At 40.2% G+C, this 23,745-nt stretch overlaps 1 protein-coding gene across 1 annotated transcript in view; it reads right to left on the reverse strand.

Annotated features, from left to right (window-relative positions):
• The window catches only part of fbn1 (fibrillin 1), a 59,887-nt gene extending 51,315 nt beyond the window's left edge, over positions 1–8,572 (reverse strand). Inside the window, exons 1-6 of the mRNA XM_022768331.1 lie at positions 8,332–8,572; positions 7,832–8,116; positions 5,971–6,053; positions 4,063–4,161; positions 3,078–3,173; positions 1,928–2,023 (exon numbers count right to left, since the gene is read on the reverse strand). Of these exons, the coding sequence (XP_022624052.1) occupies positions 1,928–2,023; positions 3,078–3,173; positions 4,063–4,161; positions 5,971–6,053; positions 7,832–8,034 (577 nt within the window). The 5' untranslated portion in view covers positions 8,035–8,116; positions 8,332–8,572. The remainder of the gene's footprint in view (positions 1–1,927; positions 2,024–3,077; positions 3,174–4,062; positions 4,162–5,970; positions 6,054–7,831; positions 8,117–8,331) is intronic.
• Positions 8,573–23,745: the final 15,173 nt, after the last annotated feature.

The following is a 23,745-nucleotide window of genomic DNA, read 5'->3' on the forward strand; positions in this document are numbered from 1 at the left end:
ATATTTAATTAACAATGATACAAACAGATTTTTTGCTAAATAAATTACCTAAAAGACTAATCAATCATCAAAACTAATTGTCTGTCAATCAACTAAGGACCATACTGTATATATTATACTATTATATTCAGCACTATACAGTAATATTAACATCTTGCACTGCCCAGTTCAGGCATGTCTAGCAGAGATTTGGAGGCTGGTGAAGCAGGACTGAGTTGGGATGAAGGCACGGCTGGATGACTGACCGGCAGACACAGACACGAGCAGAGAAGCAGGCAGGCAAGGGAAGAAGGTTGAGGGAAGCTGGAGGCTGGCGAAGCAGGACTGAGTGGGGTTGAAAGCAGGGCCATGAGCATGTATGGATGACTGATCGGCAGGCAGGGACACGAGCACAAAAACAGGCGGGCATGTGACGATCCAAACTGGCTGAAGCAACGATCTGGCGAACCGATGATGATATACTGCTGGGTTCATGAGTAGATCGATTGCAGGTGTGGAGGCTGATCAGCAATCAGGGAGCCAGGGGAGAAAGAGCGAGAGCGAGAGAGAAGCGCCACGCCCACAACACACATACACACACACACACACACACACACACACACACACATACACACACACACACAGGGGAGCACAGGCTACACAGAAACCAGAAACACAATGAATAAACTGGAAACTGGAGGTATGGTCGCAACTGTGACACCTCACCTCAGTTCAGCACAGTATATTGTGTTAACATGAATGAATGAAGATGGAAGTAGGTTTCCAAGCAGCTGTTCCCAGACACACAGACAACACACACACACACACACTACACGAACTCACCAAAAAGTATGCAAAAAGTTTCATACTGCTACTATAGCAGACAAGAAACTACCATTCATAAATCAGCAGACAGCGAGTGGCCAGTTTGCATGCTTGTCACTTTATGTGGCAAATCAACGTTTTAAAACCAGATGTGGTCAAACTCCTTGCCCATACATCATTCCTCCATCAGAAATTATTACACAAGACACAACAGCAGTGTTTCTGAGATTCCTTGTATTCCCCGGCAAGTATGAACATCTAGAAGATGGTGTATGCTACAAAAAAAAAGAAAAAAAAAAGAAGAAAAAGCTTAATTTGAATTCCACAACAGTCTTATAAACCATTTAGCCAAACTTCCACAGGAAAGACTGGAAACCAAAGTGACAACATGTAGAATAGGGCTTCAGTAGATAAGGCTGGTTCCAACCCACCAGGCAACCAGATAGTGTCATATTAGTTGCAAGGTTAAAGACACTAAAGTAAACCAAAGGACCAATCATCAGCCAGACCCTACTGACAAGCCCCTGAATCATGACCTTGTTAAAAAGGAAGATGCTAATTAGGAGCTCTGCTGCCAATCTAAATATTAGCTTTACAAGGTCACCACGTTGACCTCTACAGGTCATCACTGCCCGGCACATACACAAAACACATGCCTGCATACGCACACGCACACTTCGCTCACAAACACAGTGCAGGCCGCCCTCAGTTTGCGTGTGCTTGTATATTTTGGAGCCTTTGCTCACATGTGCCAGAGAGCAACCACAGGAGGTTGGGAGGTCTTCAGTTAACAAACAGCACACATTTAGAAAGACATTACATTCCCCAGAGCGTCGTTTGAGAGCAGATGTGGAAAATAATGGTCATTTCTGAGCTCAAGCTTCACATGCAAATGTTCCACAACAAACCGCATTCCTGGAGCTGGTGGCATGACTAAGCAGGAATTGTCTTCAGTCACAAAAAACAACCGCCATTCAACATCGAGTCACGTTTTCACAAAATCAGCACGTGTGGCTTTGAAAACACACTTCAGCAGCAGTGAGCAATGAATGTAGAGCACAGAGACAGTGTGATGTAAGATGAGTGAGAGAAATGCTGAGTCCTGCAGTGTGGTGCTCATTACCTCTCTCACACTGGGCGCCGGTGAAGCCGTAGGTGCACACACATCTGTTGGGAGCCACACACCTTCCTCCATTGAGACAGCCATTTTCACAAACCGCTGGAGAGGAAAAGAGAGAACAACAAACAATTACATGTTGACACTACTGTGACTTAGGAGGAATTTAAAGGACATTTCTGGTTTAAACAAATTGGGTCTTAAGTTTGTAGTTTTTGCCATAATTTCTGTTGGTTATGATAATATTGCAGTCACTAAATTAATTACAGAGATCTGGGAACACGATGACATCCCTAAAAAGAAGTCAAATAGGGCAAGAAACCAGCAGTCACAGACAAGCAGTTGAGGTTATCTAAACCAATGTATTTGGAGGTCAAACCAAAAGTAAGCACATCCAAAATGCAGTGCACAGTGCACACACAACTAAGTACACAAGGTCAAAGTTGGATGAGGAAGTTAGTCCGCAGGCATACTAGAAGCTCTGTAAAACTGTTCTTGGGCACAGCACGGTTGCTAAATGCTAACACTAGGATGAGAATCGCACACAGTGATAATGTTAACATGCTTTTGTTTAGCATGTCTAATGTTTATGTTAATGTTCACCATTTTACTGTAGTGTGTGCTAACATTTGCTAATTACAATAACACATTCTTAAAAGGAAAAATGTTAGGAAATATAGGTCTTATAGAATATCTTTAACATATTGCTCAGTTTGACTAACCTGGGGGTTTTGGGTATCTGACCATTTGACTGCTTGGCTGTTTTGCCCCATGGCCATGATAACGAGCAAGTTAAGTATTGTTATGAACAGGAACCAAAGCTACAACAAGAGTAAGAGTCCGCAACCATGCTAGCAGTTATGCTCATGCTAGCTGTACTTGGCTACAGCATGGCTGCCAAATGCTAACATTAGAATGTGAATATGCACACAGCGATAATGTTAACATGCTTTTGTTTAGCATATCCAGTTTTTATGTTAATGTTCACTGTTTTACTATAGTGTGTGCTAACATTTGCTAACTAGCACTAAAGACATCGTTAAAAGGAAAAATGGTAGGAAATACAGGTTTAATAGCATATCTTTATCTAAACTGATGTTAAAATATGCTGATAAAGTTGAAGTGTGTCTTGTGGTTTTTTCAGGATGATCCTTACGTTGACCACAGTGGTTTCCAATGTAGCCTTTCTGACACTGGCAGTGGTCCTCAGCACATGTTCCCCCGTTCATACAGCGAATATTACAGTGCTGGACTGTGGGCAAAACAATGCAAACACACAAACACAGACATACACACAGAGCAATGTTGGAGTTAATTTCAGAGCAGACAAATATACACTGCAGATTAGATTTACAACATAAACAAAATGCACTTTGAAACATGTTTCTTGAAAGTCACACTCAGATATAATTTCCTAGAAATTTATGGTTTTCAAACAAATGAGCGCACTAGGTTGAAGTGCTGTGAGCTGCGAGAGAGTAACATGGAGGAGATGTTGACTATGGATGTCTTCCAAAGAACACACACACCAAACACACACAACAACCCACGAGATTGGCCGCTATCTGCCAGAACGTGATTGCACCATATATCAATTGTTGCAATCTTGAGGCAGTTTCAAGGGATGTTTTCAGGAGATTCTTTGGCTTAGTATCTCATATTTTCGGACCATGCTAGTTAGTGCTCATTACTCATGATGAGGAGAAGAAAACTTAAGAAAAAAGATTCAAATGGCACTCAAAAAATCTGAGCCAAATACGATCTCTTTAATTTTAATCCTACAGAGGGAAAGACATGACAAGGCAGCATATTTTCTGTCACTGCTTGTCGTTATACTGTATGGTGAAATGTTTGTCTTACAGCTCCTTCATTAAAAGAAATGCACAGACAGGGGTGTGATCTAGGCTGTGCTTTCCAAAAAACACTTAGGTTTGACATACACTCCTATTTACATAAATCATACCATTAAATCATACCATGAAAGTGTTTATCTGTTCGGCTAAGTACTAGCAACCCCCCCACCCACCCACCTACCCCTTTCTATGTACGTATGAATCTCTATAAACCCATCAAGCTGATGACAGCAAGCTTCAAAGGAGTTCACTGCGTATCATGGTGTGAAAGGGGAGGTGCTGAACAACCTGACTTGGATCCACAGGATGGGGCAATCTGGCCGTTGGGACAGGTGCACATGTTGGGTCTGGAGCAGAAACCATCTCCACATGTACTCCGGCAGATCGCTGCAAAGAGGAACATGACACTCAGTCAAACAACATAAAAAACCTCCTCAGTCAGGTGCAAGATGAAATAAAAGTCCAGTGCTCGGTTTATGGTCCCAGGATCTGTCATGATTGTGCATGAGAGAAAATTCATGTTATGTATCTGCTGCTTGTCAGCCTGTCCGCTGCAGGTTTTGAATTTCAGGTTAGAATTTCATTTGGTGCAATTTAGGCCATGATCTAAACCTCATACTGACCTCTCATCTATAATATTTCAAAACTGAAACAGACCACAGTCCAAATATGGCCAAATCCTCCTTGTAACCATCATCATGGTTAAGTTATAGAGGCCCACTTGGCAATGGTGCCTGAGCTATTTTCTTCTTTGAGCTTTGTTGCCATAAATGTGTATCAGTTGGTGTTTTCAGTTGGTGCTACATGGCTGTTTTCGTTCAGTTTTTCTCTTTCCCACAGACTGTTGTTGGCATGGTCCCCTGCCCCCAGCTCCCATCAGGTAGAGTCCAGCCACTGACCCCTACTCCCTGAACCCCACTGCTAAACAATGTCATTAGAGCCGCGACAGGCATCCTGCCAGCTGACCAGCCAGACTGCAATCACACAACTCTACAGCTTCTCAGACCTTCCTGTCTACTGAGGGAAAGCGAGAAAGCGAGAGAGCAAGGGGGAGTAAAAGAAAAGAAACCACTGACAGAATACCAGACTAAATGCATGACAATTATTGACCAATTCCCACTTGTTTTAGGTCATGTAATTGGCTCATCATCACCATTAGCCACACTGAGCAATTGCTAATGTAAAATTACTAGGTGATGCAACACCTTTAAACAACTAAGTGGCCATTTATACCTGAGTAAAATCCAATAGATTAGTCTCATTAATTAGGCAAATGGACAAGTAACAAAATTAGAAAAAATGTTTTTACACATCTTGAAAGCATCTACTAGTTTTTAATATTTTGCATTAGGTAATATTTGCATTATTTTTTGCGTATACACTGAGGTCTTTAGGGTTATTTATATTACACCAATTTAATAATTACTGAAACTGTAATTGTTAGCTTCCTTTTTCACCTGTTCAAACTCTGAACGATCTGGATGCAACAAGACTTCTGAGAGTGTTAGCTGTCAGTATTATCAGTGTCCATTCACTATCTGAAAGTTGCAGTGATCAGTTGGTTTCATCCAACAGACTCAAGTGCAATAAAGTAAACTTACATACAATAACAGTGTATTTTATTCCTCCCATTCATTTGACAATGTTCAAGAAAGAAGATGAAATCATTTACAAATTAATTGCACATTCTTGTTGGATCATTTTCCAACAAAGCAGGGAATTTCAGATAATGTAACATGCATTCACTTTGCACATCAGGGGGCTAGAACTAATGATTATCTTCATTATCTATTACAGTAATCTGCCAATTATTTGTTCATTGAATCTTCACATAGCTTTGTGTATTCAACCAATGGTCCAAAACCCAAAGACATTTAGTTCACTACAACATAAGACAGGAAATGCTCACACTGAGTGAAGCTGGCTCCATCAGAGGTTTGGTATTTTTGCTTAAAAATGGATATAAACGATTATCAAAATATTTTGCTGTTTTTTTTTCTTTCCCTGGACTTATCAAATAATCGACTAATCCTCTCAGCTCTAATCCAAGATGTATAATACTCTGGGACTGAATGGCCCAAATAAAAACGGGGTGCTGGACTCTGAAACCTACTGCTTGTGATGATGATGAAGTTCTACCCGACCTGAATTTACAACCTACTGGAGCACTTGTGGAATAATGGAGGTGATACTCACGGACAATGCACTGGTTTCCTCCAGTCAGAGTCTTCCAGCCTGGGCAGCAGTACGCATTGTTCCTTGAGCCACACACATTTGGTCTGTGGAAGATGCGGCATCAAAAGGTCAGTCCATGTCACACAATTCAGATCACTCTCAAGTCCATTTTGTTTTTACAGACCCCGATCACAGGTTTGTCTTTGTGGCTACATGATGATATACATCAAACAACACCCTCTGTCCTTAGACCCTCAGTTGCTCTTTATTCTCATTGATTACTGACCCACACACTGTAGGAAGAAATCTTCAGTTTTTTGACTCTCTCTGCAGAATACTTTATCAGAGGCAACAGGAATAAGGGCACGTTGCTCAAGGACACTTCAGCAGGATGGTGATTTGCGGCCTGACCCCAGTTGTCCAGGCAAAGGACCAAAATTCACCCCCAAAAGTTCCAGTAAAATTTGTAGGATTAGCGAACACAAAGGCCATCCCAAAATACCAAAATTATATTTTCACAGGTTAGGGTTAACCTAAACCCAATAGGTAAACCTATAACGTATTCCACCAGAAAAAAACTTTAAAGACAAATTATGGGGTATTACAGTATTTCTTACCCATGCAATTATCTAATGATCACTCACATCAATCTTATGACCTGCTGTGGGGATCCCGACCCCCAGGATCAGAAGCACATGCCTATGGTTCTCGTGCTAATGTCGGGCGCGGCCTGGCATGTAGCATTTGGCACTTCCCAATACAAAATACCCTTGGTGAGGAAAATATCCCTGCACAAGGTGTTTCAAGGAATTTCATGATGAAAAATATTTCATCTGACATGGAAGTGGATTCTTGGGCAATCCTGTCACCTACAGGACTGTGACAAGTCGAAATTTACTGGGCCTGTGTCGACCCGGGGGTCAGTGTCTATATTATAAGGTGCAACTCCAAACAGATCCATGAGGTGAATAATGAAGCCTGATGGATATCTGAAACATTCTTATAGTGGTAAGTCAGCATGACACAGTATGCAGCCTGTATGCACTTCCTGCCTGTGAACCCAGATGTTCTGATAAATTAACTTAAAGCATGTCAAATAAAAATGCCTGTGGAGAATGCTCATTGAGCTGTCTACTGTGTGACCTTCATCAGCTGTTTGCTGTCATCACTGGACACAGACATTCGTTCTTTTCTTTTCTTTTCTTGCTTTCCTTCTGTCTGTCTCTCTTTCCCTGCTCTCTCTCTCTCCTCCTCTCTCTCTCTCTTTTTCACATACACACAAGCACACACACAACCTCTCCAGCAGTGACCCACTGTGTACAGCTGCAGATGTGATTTATCCACAACTGGGGTGTGGTGTTTTTGGCCAGAAAGAGGATTAGGCTGTTAGTCAGTCTCTCTCTCTCTCTCTCTCTCTCTGTTTCTCACTCTCTGTGTCTCTCTCTCTCTCCGCCACAGCCACACACGACCAATGGCCTCCTTTGTTTGGATGTAATTTATTATTGCAGTCAGCAGGAATGTGATATTCTTGCCAGTATTTAATTACTAAACTTTGCTCCAAACTTCCCATCATAGACAATGTCATTCATGGGTCTCAGTCTGCCTTATTAAAAACACACACACAAGTGTTTTCTGACCTTCAGTGATCGTGTAGGACCAGCGAGTTAAACGTGAGAAGAACAGACACCTGCTCCCAGCCAAAATAAAACACACGCAGAAAGATGCTCACTTAAAGTAAAAGTAGGGGTGAACATTGGCAGAAAGAAAAGAAAAGAAAAGAAAAGAAAGGAAAAGAAAAGAAAGAAAAGAAAAGAAAAGAAAAGAAAAAAAATAGAAAAGTGTTCCTAATTTGGACGAACAGGGATTATCATAGTCACATTACCCTCTGAGGACGTCTGTCCCTCCCCGCCTCTTAGCCCTGCTGGCTCTGGAGTCGGTCTGCTTGGTCACCAGCTCGCTGTCCCCGGTGTCCACCACCTCTGCAGCGTCTCCAAGCTCGGCGCAGAGCGACAGCAAGGCCACCAGAGCCACGGCCAACTGCAGCAGCCGTCCTCCACTCTTACTGTCCGGCATATCCACTCTCATATGTACAACTCCAGTGCTCGGTAGAATAAAAGTCACCTTAACTAGTTTCCCAGCCCCGTCGACCTCTGCAGTGGAGTCAAAGCTGCAAAACAATTTAAAAAAAAACATTTGGAAAAGACGCAGAGTGCAGGAGATGCTGCGCACAAAAGAAAAACAACTCTGAGAAGTAGCTGCTGTGACATGATTTCTACAATTATTAAGTTAGAAAATGATTCAGCTCAGAGTCGCAAAAGCATGCGGCGTTAAAATGATAATGTGCAAAAAAAAAAAGTGCGCACGAATGAGTCGTTACTTTACCTTGTCTCCCGAACAGGAGATTCGCCTCAGACCCGACAGAGGACTGCTTCACTTTTACTGGCAGGTATTGCTGAATAAACGTTTAGAAGAAAAACTGCGGAGAAGAAGAAAAGTCACTCAAACCTTTCGCTGAGCTGCTATAAATAAATGCGCATTGTAACTTTTGGACTCTGCTGGTGCGCATCCAGTTGTGTGTTGATTTTGCACAGATAAGTCAGAGGAGCTGATGCATTCCAGAGGATGAGAATGGCAAAACTCACTGAGTCTCTCTCTCACTGCAGAGCTTTTTCCTCATCCCTGCTCTACTCAACTTTACCCAAAACTTTTTTTCCCCCTTTCTTCTTCCTGCTCTCGCGATACAAAAGCTTGAGTGCAAAAATGCTCAAGTTATGCTCTGGACCTTTAGTTTAGTCCTTTAACTGTTATAATAATATTATAGCCAACCCAGAAAAGCTTGGGAGAAGAAGACAGGGGCTAATATAGTCAAACCTAAAATATATATTTTTTTTTTATTTTAAAAAAATGCACCTGTTCACTCTTATAAAACGTGGCATGTACCATTTACTTACAAGGCACGCATTATACAGCAAAGGGTTTATAAATTCTAACTTTATCAGTGTTAATGAATTTACTAATGCATAGTCACGTTTTGAAAAATTATTTTGGATATTTTCTAATCTTTTTATTTGGTAATAATGAGTTATATGTGTCGGAAGCCTGTCAATTAATTTATTAGGATTTTCCCCCGGAAAGGTCCAGATTCCCCGCTGCCCCTTAACAACTGCTAAAGGGCTTCTAGATCATCTGCGAATCAAAACGTTGCTGATCTATAAACCATTAAAACTTCTTGTACCAAAATGTAGTTTAAAGCAATTGAGCTTAATCACAAAGTAACCATAGTGATTTGCATTAAGGGCTTCCCACATTTTCAGTCAGTGACTTCTAAATAGACACTTTACTTCACAAATCTCAATTTTGTCCCAGTAACTAATAAATAAAAAGCCTTTTATTCCCCTTCACTCTATATTGAATTATGTCCTGTAAATATTTACACTGTGTATCCTGCATGTTTTGAGGAATTTTGTCCGGTGCAGTGATAGTTTTCACACACTGATTCATGTCTGCGACCACACCCAGCAAATATAGTCAGCCTGGCTCCTCTCTCAAGCAGGCTATGCTAAAACCAAGAGAAACCCCCTGACACTGTATATTCCACTACACTAGATTCCTTTATCAGCTTCTTTCCCTTCTGTCTTTCTTTTTGTTGTTATCCACATTCTCCATATACGTCCAAAGACGGCCTAAACCGGCACTTATTCGTAGATTATGTGTTGGTCTGGACTTTTTTTTATCAAGACAATAGTTACATGAAATATGATCACTACAGCACTTTGCCAGTGCAAGGTTGAGACAAAACATTGCACCACTGCACCCAATTCAACCTTCAGCCCATTTTTTCACCTCCTCTGCAATGAAAATGCTGGTGACCTGCCTAGCCTGCTCTGACAGGCTTCCCGCTCTTTTGTCGTATTTCATCTTGTGTACAGGATAGTATATATATCATTAATTTGACTTCCACAACTTTTTTTTCCATCCTCAGACGCTCAGGTTGAGGCACACATCTCCACTAGCCTTGCTGACATCGCCAGTTGGATGTCTGCCCACCACCTCAAACCTAGTCTCAACAATATTGCGCTGCTTCTTTTCCCCTGGAAAGTCCTGCCCTCTGCAAGGCCTCTCCATCACTGCTGACAAGACCACGTTTACTCCAGAGCAGACTGCCAAGAGTCTTTGTCTGCCTCAAGACAACCAACTGTCAGGCAGCACCCAGAGTGCAACCACAGTGCAATCCTACAGGTTTGCTCTTAATAATCTCCATCCAATTCAACGTTCTCTGATCAGTGTCCTTACAAAGTTTCTTTATTTTTACTTTAGTTATGTCCTGTTTGGGTTACTGCAGCCCAACCACTTCATCAAAATATTGGAGGCTGCCCCATCTTCAGTTTCATAAGTTTATCCATTTTACTCCCTTTGTAAATTCCCTTTAATATGCCCATGACCTTTCGTAGGTAATCTGAAATGCTTATGCTTTCATATGAGAATTTAAAGAGCTCTGCTTCCACACCTCCACGTCATGATTCAGACAGTTTTTAGCGCTGCAGGCTCCTAGTTTCATCTGCACAGCTGCTCTACTTTTACTTTTACATGTTAGTGACCTCACTGTTGGATGTAAATATTCCAGATTTTTATATGTTGATGACACAGTACTTTACTAATATGATCCAAATGCTCATTTTATTAACACTAAAGTCTCTCCTGACCTCTCTCATCAGTTGAATCACTTTAATGTTAATATAAACAATAACAGGATGCATGTATTTCAGCCTGTTTTTAATTGACTATATCATACCTCATTCCCCACTGTCATAGAAAATTACAAATATCTTGGCAGCCTCATCTTTGTTATTCACAGATCCATATTATGAAGAAGCTCCATCAGAAACTATATATATATGTATGTAAAACAAGATTGATTCAAGATTCATGTCAAACTACTGCTGTGCATTACTCTGTCAGAGCAAACTACCTCCACCTTCCATCGTTACATACAGCAACTGGACATCAAGTGCAGCTTCAAACAGAATGACCTATTGGACAAGCGCTTTTTTTTCCACACAATTTTTCAGATTTTCATTGACCCAATCCTAGTGATGTAATTTATTATCACAGGCACAGCCAGGTCACCTTCTCTGTAAAAATCCATTTCCTGTCTTTTGCTCTCTCATTATTATTATCTTATAACTGAAACATTATTTTGGACCTTTTGGACTCATTTCCATTAGCTCCATAATCATGGAAGCAATATAATAATGGACATACCGGCAGGTAAGTTTAGTTATATAAGTGTAAATGAGAACTGAAAATGATCTTACTATTGGACTCGTAAGATAAGAACATCACTTAGTGTAAATGGTATGCATGAGTAGCGAGGGATGTTGGAAGAAGAGACAAAGGTCCAGGGGAGAGAATAAAAGGTCTGGAGTAGAGGAATGAGAGAGGGCAGAAGTGGCCACTGTTGATTGGAGAGGATCGTTCTGACAGTAAGACGGCCTCTCCCCGGTCGTGTTGGAGCCTCGACTCTCTCTCTGGGTGCAGCTGAGATCAACCTCTGAAACATAAGAGTGACCTGGGTGTGAAGAACTGAGATGACGGTGAATAGAAGTGCTAGAGCGCAGAGTGGTTTGGGGTGTGTTGGTTGGAGTCAGAGACAGCTCACTGGCTCCGAAACCCAGAAACTCTTGATGCTGGACATCAGGTACCTTCACCCAAGAACTGTACTTGCTGTGAGTTAGATGAAAAGATGCCACATTCATGTCAGCCAGCAGCCAATACATCTGAATGCATGCATATACATGCATATACCAAATAACACGAACACCCTATAATGTGATGCAGTTTAGTAAGTATTGAATCAACACTGATTGTAATGAAAGTTTAATATTATAAACTACAAAAGGTAATTATACAGTATATCACAGGGCATTACCTCATCAGCAGGTTACAAATACAGTTATTTACTCTCTTGTTGAAAGTTAGACAAGAAGATGGACGCTCAACATCTGTCCATTAAATATGAAGCTACAGCAGGAGACAAACATGATGATCTTTAGAGGTGATGATGGTCAGTTTTTTTTTTAGATCTTTGAATTGATCCATCCTTGATGATTTCCTCCGTTTATTAATGTTTGAGCTAAACTGACCATATTTACTGTACAGACATCAGAGTGGTAGCAATGTTCTCATCTAACTCTTGACAGAAAGCAAATAAGAGGGTTTCACAAAATCTTGAACTATTCCTTTAAACACAGTTTTCAGGTATTTCCTGAGAATTTATTTTATGCTATTTAGTCTCCTTCAACATTACATTCAGAGAGAAATGCAGTTCTTTTTATCCCATAACATTTATTTGACGGCTGTGGATACCAGACATCTCCACTTAAGACAAGCAAACAGATACTTGTATACCCAAACACAACACTCTCTCTCTCTCTCACACACTCACACACACACACACACACACACACAAACCACTGTCGGAGTGACGTCAGAGCTGAGTGTGTTGCAGGATTGTTTCTGGAGAAGCTTCAAATCATGGTAGAGTGGAGGAAAGCCGATGCCAAGCAGTGTAGGGTTGCCCTCTGCTCTTCCTCGACACAGAGGAGCTGTCATTTACAGTAAGACACCACCTTCCCACCTCCCCACACACCCACCCACCCAGACACCCACCCACCTCTGCGTCTCACCCCATCCTTTCCTCAGTTAATCTCCTCACTGTTAGTAGCTGAGCGTGGGTTTCATTTTAGGGAATGTTTACTCCTCTGGCCTGAAATGGCTGAACTAAAAAGCCTGAAATAGTAAGACTGAAACAGAGGTTAGATAAACATTTTTTCTTAGAGCATAGTCTGTTTCCGTGGAGGAGTTCACTACAAAAAGAAATATCCCTCAGACAACCAAGTTATTGTGATTTAATAATAACACAACTCATGTTCTATAAGTTTACCTGTTTCTCGCTTTAACGTTCACCGTGACGGAAGTTAATTTTCCCCCCTGGGCTACATCACAAATATTCCTTCACCAACTCATTTTCACGTGTTTCATATATCCCAAGGCAGTTTCTAATAGCTTAAATTGAGATTGTCTCTCGCTGTGCTGTGAGCAGTAACTGTAGCGAGACTTTCTCACACTGTGTGTTGTCTTTGGCTGCAGCAGCCACGGTTCATTTCCTTTTGTCTTCTGCAGCACAACTGCTGCCAATATTCATGTGAAATATTTCAAGAAAATGAGCTGCAGCAGAAATGAGTCTCCCCATCTCCTCCCTATGCTCTCTCACTTTTTCTCACACACATACACACACATACACACACACACACACACTGTGTGTGTGTGTGTGTGTAATAAGGTTACTTGTGATTCTGGAGTTTGGCCTCCTTTGCGTTTTTGTCTTGACTATAATGTAATGATGGAATTATATCAACTGTTTGGGCTTGGCCGTCTATTATCACATATGGTCTACTTCACTATAATACACTACACATATACAGTGCACTGCTACAGCACAAAATCTAACATAAGCACAAAATAACTCAGAGGAATCCCTTTTTGCCGCCATATGGATCATTTTCCTGCGTACCTAGGAGCCGCATGAACTTATTTTCTCTTAGAAACTGTTTACCCAGAAGAGCAGAATAGAATTTTTGAGGTCATAAAAAAGTTGTAATAGGTCCTTTTCATGAGGAGAATGCAACAGCTATGAGGAGGAGGAGGAGGGGAGCAACACAGGGTTGACAGTATTAGTCATCTCTGAATGTCTCAGTCTAATAGCTGGTATACTGACCCTGGATGTTTTTCGGCTACACTGAACCTCAGACGTCATTCCTGCTTGAGAAAACAGGACATTGCATCAGAACACTGTCTATGAAACGTAGTGAGAAAGCCCCTCGCATCCTAAATGTTATCCCTGTTGAGAGATTGTGTTCATGGGAGTAATAAACACTTTTGAATCTGCTAGTATAAACATCCAGGAGTGTGTGCACATACAGTTTGGGTGTGTGGGAGTTTCATACACATGAAGGGATTTTAGCTTGGAAATTTGGAAATACACTTATCTGCATTCTTGTTGAGAGTTAAATGAGAGAATCAATATTACTTGCTTGTCTGTCTGTTAAATATAGAGCTACAGCCAGGTAGCCAGTTATCTTAGCTTAGCTTTAAAAAGACTGTGAAAAGGGGGAACAGCTAGCCTGGCTCTGTCCAAAGCTAACAAACTCCATCTAGTTATCTCTCTACAACTCCCTAATTAACAATTTATATCTTGGTTGGTTAATCCATAAAAACACCAGTGTGTAGAAATGACAAGTTGTTGTTTCACTGGGATTATGTCCTTGACTTTACCTATGGCATGGGTTTTTATTTGTAGCTCGGTGCTGGATGTCCCCTGTTGGAATCACCACTGCAGATTGGGCTTTAAATCTATTCTTGGCAGTTACTGCACATTCTTTTTTCTTTTACTTTGTAATACAGCAACAGTGGGCTGTGACTTATAGAACCAGTATAACATTCCGGTAACTTCCTGTTTTGCCTTCTCTCATTACTCAAAAAGATACTACTGCTGTGTAATCACTGTATTTGTGTTCCTCCATTCACCATAGTGAGCTGTAATCGTGGTTGGCAAAAGGTTTGCATCATCTCTCACCATCAAGTCAGAGTTGTTGTAATTTTTCGATTTGGAGCAAAGGAACGTAGAGTAGCTGTGCCCGCTATTATAACCCTTTCACACACAGTTAAACTTGGCTGTAGAGGTGGTGTAGGCTGATCATTTTTTAAACTTTTGAAATGACCAGGCTAGCTGTTTCCCCCTCTTTCCTTGAGCTAAGCAAACCATCTCTTATAACTTAAGATTTAACAGACAATAATGAGAGTGGTATCGATCTTCTCGTCTAATTCTCAGCAACAAGGCAAATGAATGTACTTCCCAAAAGGAACTATTGCTTTAATGACGCCCACTGATGAGGTAATGCCCCTTTGAAATACTACTACCCTGCAATGAATGCAATTAACCTTTTGAAGTTCATCATATACTTTCATACACATGGTGTTGATTTAACTTGCCTTGACTTGAGGGTGTAGTTTGAATAGATTGTAAGGTGTTCATGTTATTTCGTCCACACCCTGTGTCTGAATACACAGATTTATTCAGGGTCTGTCCCCTGTGGGGCACAGTGGATAGTATTTTTGGCTTGAGCCATCCGTCCTGGCTGGTCTAGCCGCCCACGAGTCATTGTCCCCCCACACAAATCTGACCATCTTAGGGATGGAAAACATTCCCTGTTGAGTTTTCTCGCCAGGGGTTTGCCGCCACCATCTGTAAGAGACACTCAGTGCAGATGTAGAAACCCATAAACACACTCCATGCAAATAGACACACAGAGAAATATACTACTGTGCACGCCACACCAGTGTTAAAGTGATACCTTACCTTACCAAAGGGGTAACAGAGGAGGAGTTGAGGAGGATGACAGAGAAAGCTATTTGGCCAGATAACGGTACAAGGTGACCAGTAAGATCACCAACAAATTACATGTATTATAATAACAAATTGTTACAGTTCATCCTTCGGGGAAAATGAATGGCTGCACCAAATTCTATGCCAATTCATCAAAAAGATGTTGAGATATCTCACTGGAAACTGTGAAAACTTTGACCTGCTGATGACTCTATATGAAAAGTGACAGCCAACTGAAAGTCTGGAGGATTCGTCTTCTGGGAACCATGAATGTCTATACAAACTTTCATGGCGACTTATAGTTGTTGAGATTTAAGTCTGAATGAAATGGTAGATCAAAGAACTTGCACATTTGAAGTAGGAGATATGAAATACAGAAATTGTCACACTTTCTTTTGGCTTTTCAGTATTATATGTAATATGGGCTATGCATGAAGAAATATATTTCATTTGTTTGCCAAAAAGGGATTCACAGACAAACAAATGTACAATATGTTATCCTGCATAGTGTTGTTTAGGGTCAGTTAGACCCCAGAGGAATCAAACTCCCTCTGATGAACAACAAAACTCCAATAACAGAAATCCAAATAGACTTCTTTGGGATTTGGGAGGAGGGTGTGCTGTTTAAAAAGTTCAGTTAACAGCACTCAAATATATATGAAAATCCACCATGTTTTACAGCCGGTGTCTCGAAGACCTCAAAGAAATATAATGCATACATCTCTGTAGCAACATGTCATCAGTTCAAAATCATGTTTATAAGCAATTTTCATAAATTTGTGAAAAGTCATGATGTAGGTGATAAAACAATATTTGATATGTTTTTTTGAGCTGCTGAAGAGGCCCAGGGTCTCCAGGATCACGTCCAGCATGACAAAGATTCACTGAATCATCCCTCCTGGTGTTTGCTAGAATCCAAGTTTTGATCTCAGCCTCAGCTTGAAATCCAGGGGAGACGTGTGAGCTGCTGGCCAAAGCATGAGGGAACGGCAGAGGAATGGAGAACCAGAAGAGACCAACACTGGAGGGAAAGTCGCCTTTTGAAGTTGGCCAATAGAAAAGTTTTGATTCAAGTCTCCCACATCTGTCTGCTGCCTCGTGCAAGAATCCTGGAATCCCCCACCCCCTCATCATCACCGTGTCACACACACACACACACACACACACACACACACACAAATGCAGACTTGCTTCCAATCCACCGACACAGAGCATGAAAACAAACATTTTCAAGGAAGTTCTTAAGCCAAGTGGCAGATAAGCATGGCTTCTAACTGAACATGAACATGCACACATACACGCAACACACACGCACATGCTCACTAAGTCATACACTTGGAGCAGAAGCTAATGGTATGAACTGACACTGACCTAGTTTCCAAAGAGGCAATGATAAAGGGAGAGCGGAAAGTTGAAGATTTGGAGGAGGTAAAGAAACTCCGGGGCATGTTGTGCTTGAGGACACAGTGTGTTGTGCACGTGAGTGTGTGCAAGTGTGTGTGTGTGTGTGTGTGTTTCTGCTCAGAAAGGCCTGCCAATAGCCAACAGTCCACACACCCATCAGAGCTCCAGAGACGAGCCGTCATGCTAAGCCGGGGTAGAGGGCTAAGGCCTGAGAGCAGAGGGAGGTAAAAGCTCAAGCAGAGCACTGCTGAGGAGTGAGGCGATCACTGTGGGGGTTACACACACACTCATCTATTCTGCCCCGACTCCGGCCAACAGCAACTCACTGTATACTCATTTAACAGAGACTCTTGGCTCACTCCTCTCCACAGCATGCCCTCACTGGTTCCTGACTCGTGGAAACAGGAAACTGAACCAGGCACAAAAAGTAGTTGGTTTCTTTGTTTGTGTGTTTGTTTGCAAAACTCACTTGACTCACGTGTCTCCTCCACTCCGCTGTCTCTGGAGGAACATGCGTGTAGATTTTGGCGTGTCAGTAACTGCTGCAACACGGCTCAGTCAGTGACCAAGTCTTGTTTTGTTTCCTCTCAGATTTGAACTCTGTGTGACTCTGATAACATTGAAAAGAGGAACAATTTCATGCTCTTGTACTCTGGGCACTTTTTATGACTTTAATTGTTCCATTAAGGCACTTCAGGGTCTGGGAATGCTTTGTCATATGCACAATGTGTGTGCGTCCGTTTGTGTGTGTGTGTATGTGAGTGTGTGTGTTTAAAGTAATGCCCTCAGGCTCATCAGCACTTAAGTTTACTCTATAAAGGAATTCAAAAAGTTCAGGCTTTTTAATTCCCTGGATCTGAACCAAAGCCACAGAACCTGGAGATTAGACTGAATGTTTATCATTTCCTGTTTCAGAGGCTGTCATGTCACTGGCTGGGGTCAAGGACAAACACATGGTTGTATAGATTAAGTATCTCCTGTGGTTTTAGCTGCAGAGATTGAATTTGATAGATTTTGGTAATTAACCTACTGACACAATAATGTTTGCCCTGAAAGCTTAAAACCTCTTAATCTCTTATTGTGAAGGTGGAAGGGAGAGCCCATGTGTAATAATGACTGCATTTAGTCAGTGATGTGTTTTAATTAGATTATCATAAAATGAGGATGATGCATTAGTCAGTTTAACCACTGGTTTACACGATAACAAAAGTCATAGAGTGGTTATGGATATTGTAAGTATGGCTTCAGCTAATGATTTATTTTTCGTTATTTATTAATCAGCGGATTGTTTTCTCAATTAATTAGTCAGAAAATGTCACAATATTCAATATTCAACACAAGTTGGCATTCTCAAATTCCATGATTTGTTTGACCAACAGTCAAAATCCCAAAGATGTTCAGTCTATTATAAAAGAATAATAAGTAAATATTCATAGTTGAGAAGCTGCACCCAGTGAATTTTTGGCATATTTGCTTAAAAAAAAATGACTTCAGTGGTTAAATGTTAAAGCACTGTGTGATCTCTTTGAGCTCATCCGAAGTAAAGGTGCCAAAAATCACATTAAACCAGAAGAAACCACTTGCCTTGTATCCTGCATGAGAATATTGGATTATCTGTGGAGAAAAATTAGCAAAGTGTTAATAGATCTTTTTCCAAATGGTCAGCATTGGTTTTATACAACATAAACTGACTGCCGTCGAACCAGAGCCAAGGAAACTCACTCAAAAACTGACACAGCTTAAGTTCCTCCCAAATCTGCTTATACAGTAACACCACACAGGCTGCCAGCTGCTGCTCTGACATTAATGATGGTTCAGAGGTCGAACAGTGACCTCACACAGGTTTGACAACATGTGATCATCAGCAGGCCTCACAAGCGTGAAAGAATGGCATCACACACTAGGTCATTGTTGTTCTTGGTGAGTTGTTTTGGGCGAGGTCCGTGTGACTCAGAGAAAATCCAGAGGGACGTAATAGAAGCAGGAAAATAACTTCACTGGGCTGAAAAATCACTTCATTTCACAGTTATGATCGCTTTCATGTTAATAGATGATAGTTATATCTGATTTTTAGTTTGGGGAGAGACACTTTCAGTCTCTGTTTGTTTACTGACTGAATCAGATAAGATGCAGATGTCATATTTAACTAGTGCAGAGATTGCATAGGAAAGAGCAGAGATAACATTTCAAGCATGTTAATTTCCTGTTCTTTGTAACACATCAGGGAAGCCTGCTTTCTGACACCCCAAAAGCTACTTCTGTGATTGCAACTGACAGAATTATCTGAACAAGAAGGCGTCTGAACAAAAAGAAGTGTTGTTTTTCTTTAGATACCCTCTCAGGGTTTATCTTGTTTTGTGTCAGCCATTATAGCAGAGCTGCTTCTTCCCCCCATCAGCTGCCAGTGGTTCCCCTCGATCTCAGCCTAACAAGCTGTGCTGAGGGTGATTAATGTGGGCGAGACCCTCCAAGCCTCTCTCAGAGGATGATGAGGGCCACAGCCTGAAAACAGTCAACCGCATACTTTCGGCACACAGTCATCTTTTACTTCAGCAAAATCTGCAAGTGACAGGCTGCGGAAAAAAACTGAGGGAGAAGTGTCGCAGCAGTTGTTATAGGCTGTTTACTACCAGTCATTTTCACTGCTCTTTCAAACACACATCTGTTTCAAAGAACACAGAAATAACCAGTGAGATGCAGGATATCATTGTAGTTAAAATCAGTGGTTTGAGCAGATGTGTATTTGCCATATTTCATCATGAATATGTTCTATATAAGATAACTGAGAAATGCAATGACTACATAAACAAACAGAGAATTTTAGGAGTTGAGCCATAGATTATCTGACCAATCAAGAAAGCATATTTTGATATATGATGAAGGGGAAAGAGGTCTTGTAAAGACTGATAGCACCATCTTGTGGCTTAAGGAATCCAGGCTGTTTTAAAAAAAAAAGGTTCAATATGTGATTTTCAGAGTGATTATTTTTCCATGTGCAAGATCTCAGGGCTAAAACTACTACTCCTCATAATTTCCCACTGACCAAGGTACATCTTCAAATGATTGTTAGAACAACTGTTCAAAATCCAAACATATTTAGTTTCCTACAGTGTGTGACAAAGAAAAGCATCAAATCCTCACATCTGCCAGCTAGAAACAGCAAATATTTGGCATTTTTGTTTCCAAAAATGACAAATGATCGTTTCATTATCAAAACAGAACTATTCTCTATCTAATTCTCTACTATTCAATTAAATGACTAATTGTTGCAGTTATAGAACTGTACATGTATGTTGTGGTTATTTATAATCAAACATTATTTTCATTTTATCGAAGGTGCAGTGATTTGCTAAGAAAATGCCAAAATGTTTTAGAATTGTGTAATTAAATTTTGATGGTGCGAGATTCACATCTTCAGTCTCTTGATTCTGTCTTTTGATACTGGCAGATCCTCCTTGCATTTCAACAATGCAAAGCTTACCATAATTATTCTTTCAATTTCTTTCATCTTTTTTTAGTTTGTCCGAGATGAACAAAAAATCTGTAATGAATGGTCATGAGCAGGATTAGGGCCAAAAGAGACCCAGATCATGTGACACAGATATGTGATTATCACAAGAGAACAAAAGGCCTTACACTGTGAAGCAATCAGATACTGCAGCTTTAAACTTCATCACAATACTACATCTGGTGATTTCTCAGGTCGACACCATTACTTTTACTGTTTGTCAGTAAAACACTTGATGCAGTGATTTGATCAAACAACCTGAAACGTTATGGGCCTCTACACACTAGGTTCAAGAATCCTGTTCTCAAGTTGTTGTCAGATCTACATGAAGTTTCTACTGTTGCTATTGTCATACTGACCTTCAACATGCAGTTCAAATAATGATACTGCTACTTTCACTGCATGGCAAGTTGCTTGTGACATCAACATATGGAAGTGGAGTCACAGTAAAGTGTCCAGTCTCCTGCTTGCAATTAAAAATGTGAGGATTTGTGCATGTTTCCAGAAATCTTACCTGCAGGCTCTTGACTCCATGTGACCTGGGTCACACCATAGGCAGAGCGAGGGGGGCGGCTTATAGGGCCAAAAGTTTATTATAACATTATTTATATTCATAACTTCAACTTGGTGTCATTTCTTCTCAGTCTCTCTGACTGGACTGGCAAAACAATGAAGCTCTATTATTACTGTAATGGGGAAATAACTGGTGTCATTTCTTAACATTGAGTTTATTGTAATCTCTCAGTCAGTTTGCTGTTTACAGCAAAAGTGATATTTCCTACATGTAGCCTATACTCAGTTGACAGTTATCTTCATTTGTCCTGTACAGTCACTGGAACAGCCAACTCATCTCTTACAGCTGGTAATAATAAGGAATATGTCATAATGCACAATATATACTAAATAAGTGAAAGAAAGGTTATAAGGTCCATGTATTTATCATTTGACACAGGGTTGTATAACAAGATGAGACTCCACCATTAAAAATATTTTTATGACATATTATTTATTCACTGATTTACAGTATATTTTGTTTTGTTGAGATGGAATAAAGGGAACCGGAACTACCATTTCTCCATGTACAATGTCATAAATATCCAGTCAGAGATGATTTAAAATAAAGATAAATATTAAGATAGATAATAACATTGTTAATGTTGAAATGTTAGACTCAGTGTTATAATTTAGAAAAGATGTTTATTCAGAAAGAATAAATTAAACTCATCATGCAAACATACACTATACAAAAAGAGGTCACTGTAAATGTGCATTTAATGACATTTTAAAATTTTTCTACCAAAACGAGTTATCATGCATGAATACAAGTGAACATAGTATACATTACACCTCATCCTAGAGAAACTCCCCAGTGGGAAGCACCTGTTAGGAAAGAATACTAACAGATGTCAGTTAGACATACAATGCATTTAGAAAGTATTCAGGCACTTCTTTTTTTTTTTTTAACTTTTCTTATTATTCTTATGTTGAAATTGTTTAATTTATTCATCAATGTACAATGCCATGAAAAGTATGGGCACTCGTGTATTAATTAACTGTTATTTTATTCCAAAAGTCTTAAAGAAATCAAGGGAATCACATTTAATAAAGCCCTAGGGTGGGAGTGGATGATCCCGGTTAAAGAGTACCCTCCTGTACGCGATGCTCTAAGAAGTACACCGAACACACCCGCAAGGGGGCAGGGATAATTTGATTCGTCAACACGATATCCGGCCTTCTATTGGTTGGGGAATTTTGACAGGGTTCTTGCACAAAAAATCCAAGAGCAGAGAAGAAGTTTTGCGAATGCACAGAAGCAACCTGAGCGCGAGCGGAAGACCTGAAGCTTGAGCGCGGGAAATCTGTGCAAGCAACTATATACCTGAGTGCAAGCAGAGGCGCAAGCAGAGGCTATTGAGTATGAGGGCAGGATTTTGAGAGACAATGTTACAAAATTTGAACGTGAAATCAATAAATCATGCCCTCAAATTGATATACCACACTCTTGAATAAAGATAGGAAAAAAAACCTCCATAAAAAAGGTACTGTTAACAGGAATCCTGGAAAAAATTTTAAAAGTTGGACTGTGTGATTGGATTGTCATTGTCGAATCAGATTCACATGTAAAAACATGGTCAAAATTTGTACTTGTTACTTCAGTGTCACAGTGTGGGAAATATGAGCGCTGTTTTCTGCTCTTTATTTATACAAATATTAACAAAAGCACTTCATCTTTCACAGTGTCTTTGTGAAACCTCAGCACTGATATCATTTTTTCAGATTTTAATCACACAATTTTTTAACACAAACATATATCTCCTTGCCACAAGCACAATTGTTTCTAATGCAAATTTATTTTACAGGTTTACAAAAGGTTGATTTACAATTACCAACTTCAGAATTACCTGTGAACATCATTTTACAAGCTCAAAATCAGTAGGACCCTAATTTGAACCTATATGGGAATGGGGTATAGTCATGTGCATGACTTACCAATTTCTTGCTTGTTGTGCTGGTGTGGTTCTGGCCTGAGGTGGATTCTGGTATCCCTAGGAAAACATGTAATCATATTAAATAAAATTACATTCCATTGCAGGGCAAACAAGGATATTTTAAGCAGCTCTTCACAAAACAATATTGAAAAACATTTATATTTACTTAAAATTTGTTCAAGCACAAACATCAAAAGGTGACATTTAAAAATAAAGCTAACAAAAGTTTGAGGCTTTTTTTAGCGTGTCAGGGGAGTTTTTATTTCTTAAAAATGAATAAAGTGTTNCACAAAGTTATGCATGTGTGAGTATTTGTGTGTGTGCTTGATTATGAATCCGGAAGGTTCCACACTTCAACCAAAGGTTGCTACCACCAGGTGGTACACCAACCACCAATAAACATAAAACGAGTAAAGATACAGGTGAAGGCAAAATGCATCATGTCAGTCAACAATGTAGCTCAGGCTAAAAGTGGCTCTTTGCTGCAGACTGCTTGCTAGGGATCGAAAATAAAGGAATGACTGCAGTAGATGCGGCTCTGGCTTCGATCGGCATTGATGTAAACGCAACACCCGGATGAACACGCTCATTTTCACCCCTTTCCTGATGTAACGNAAACATGTAATCATATTAAATAAAATTACATTCCATTGCAGGGCAAACAAGGACATTTTAAGCAGCTCTTCACAAAACAATATTGAAAAAACATTTATATTTACTTAAAATTTGTTCAAGCACAAAAATCAAAAGGTGACATTTAAAAATAAAGCTAACAAAAGTTTGAGGCTTTTTTTAGCGTGTCAGGGGAGTTTTTATTTCTTAAAAATGAATAAAGTGTTTTTCCAAAATCATTTTAAATTTCCATGCTCTTTGCCCACATTACAAGACATTGAGCCTAACTTGACTGATAAACACATTTGATGCATAGAAAACATTTTGATTGCTTTTAG

Source organism: Seriola dumerili, unplaced genomic scaffold (assembly GCF_002260705.1).
Source record: "Seriola dumerili isolate Sdu_G_001 unplaced genomic scaffold, Sdu_1.0 BDQW01001449.1, whole genome shotgun sequence".
NCBI classification, from domain to species: domain Eukaryota; kingdom Metazoa; phylum Chordata; class Actinopteri; order Carangiformes; family Carangidae; genus Seriola; species Seriola dumerili.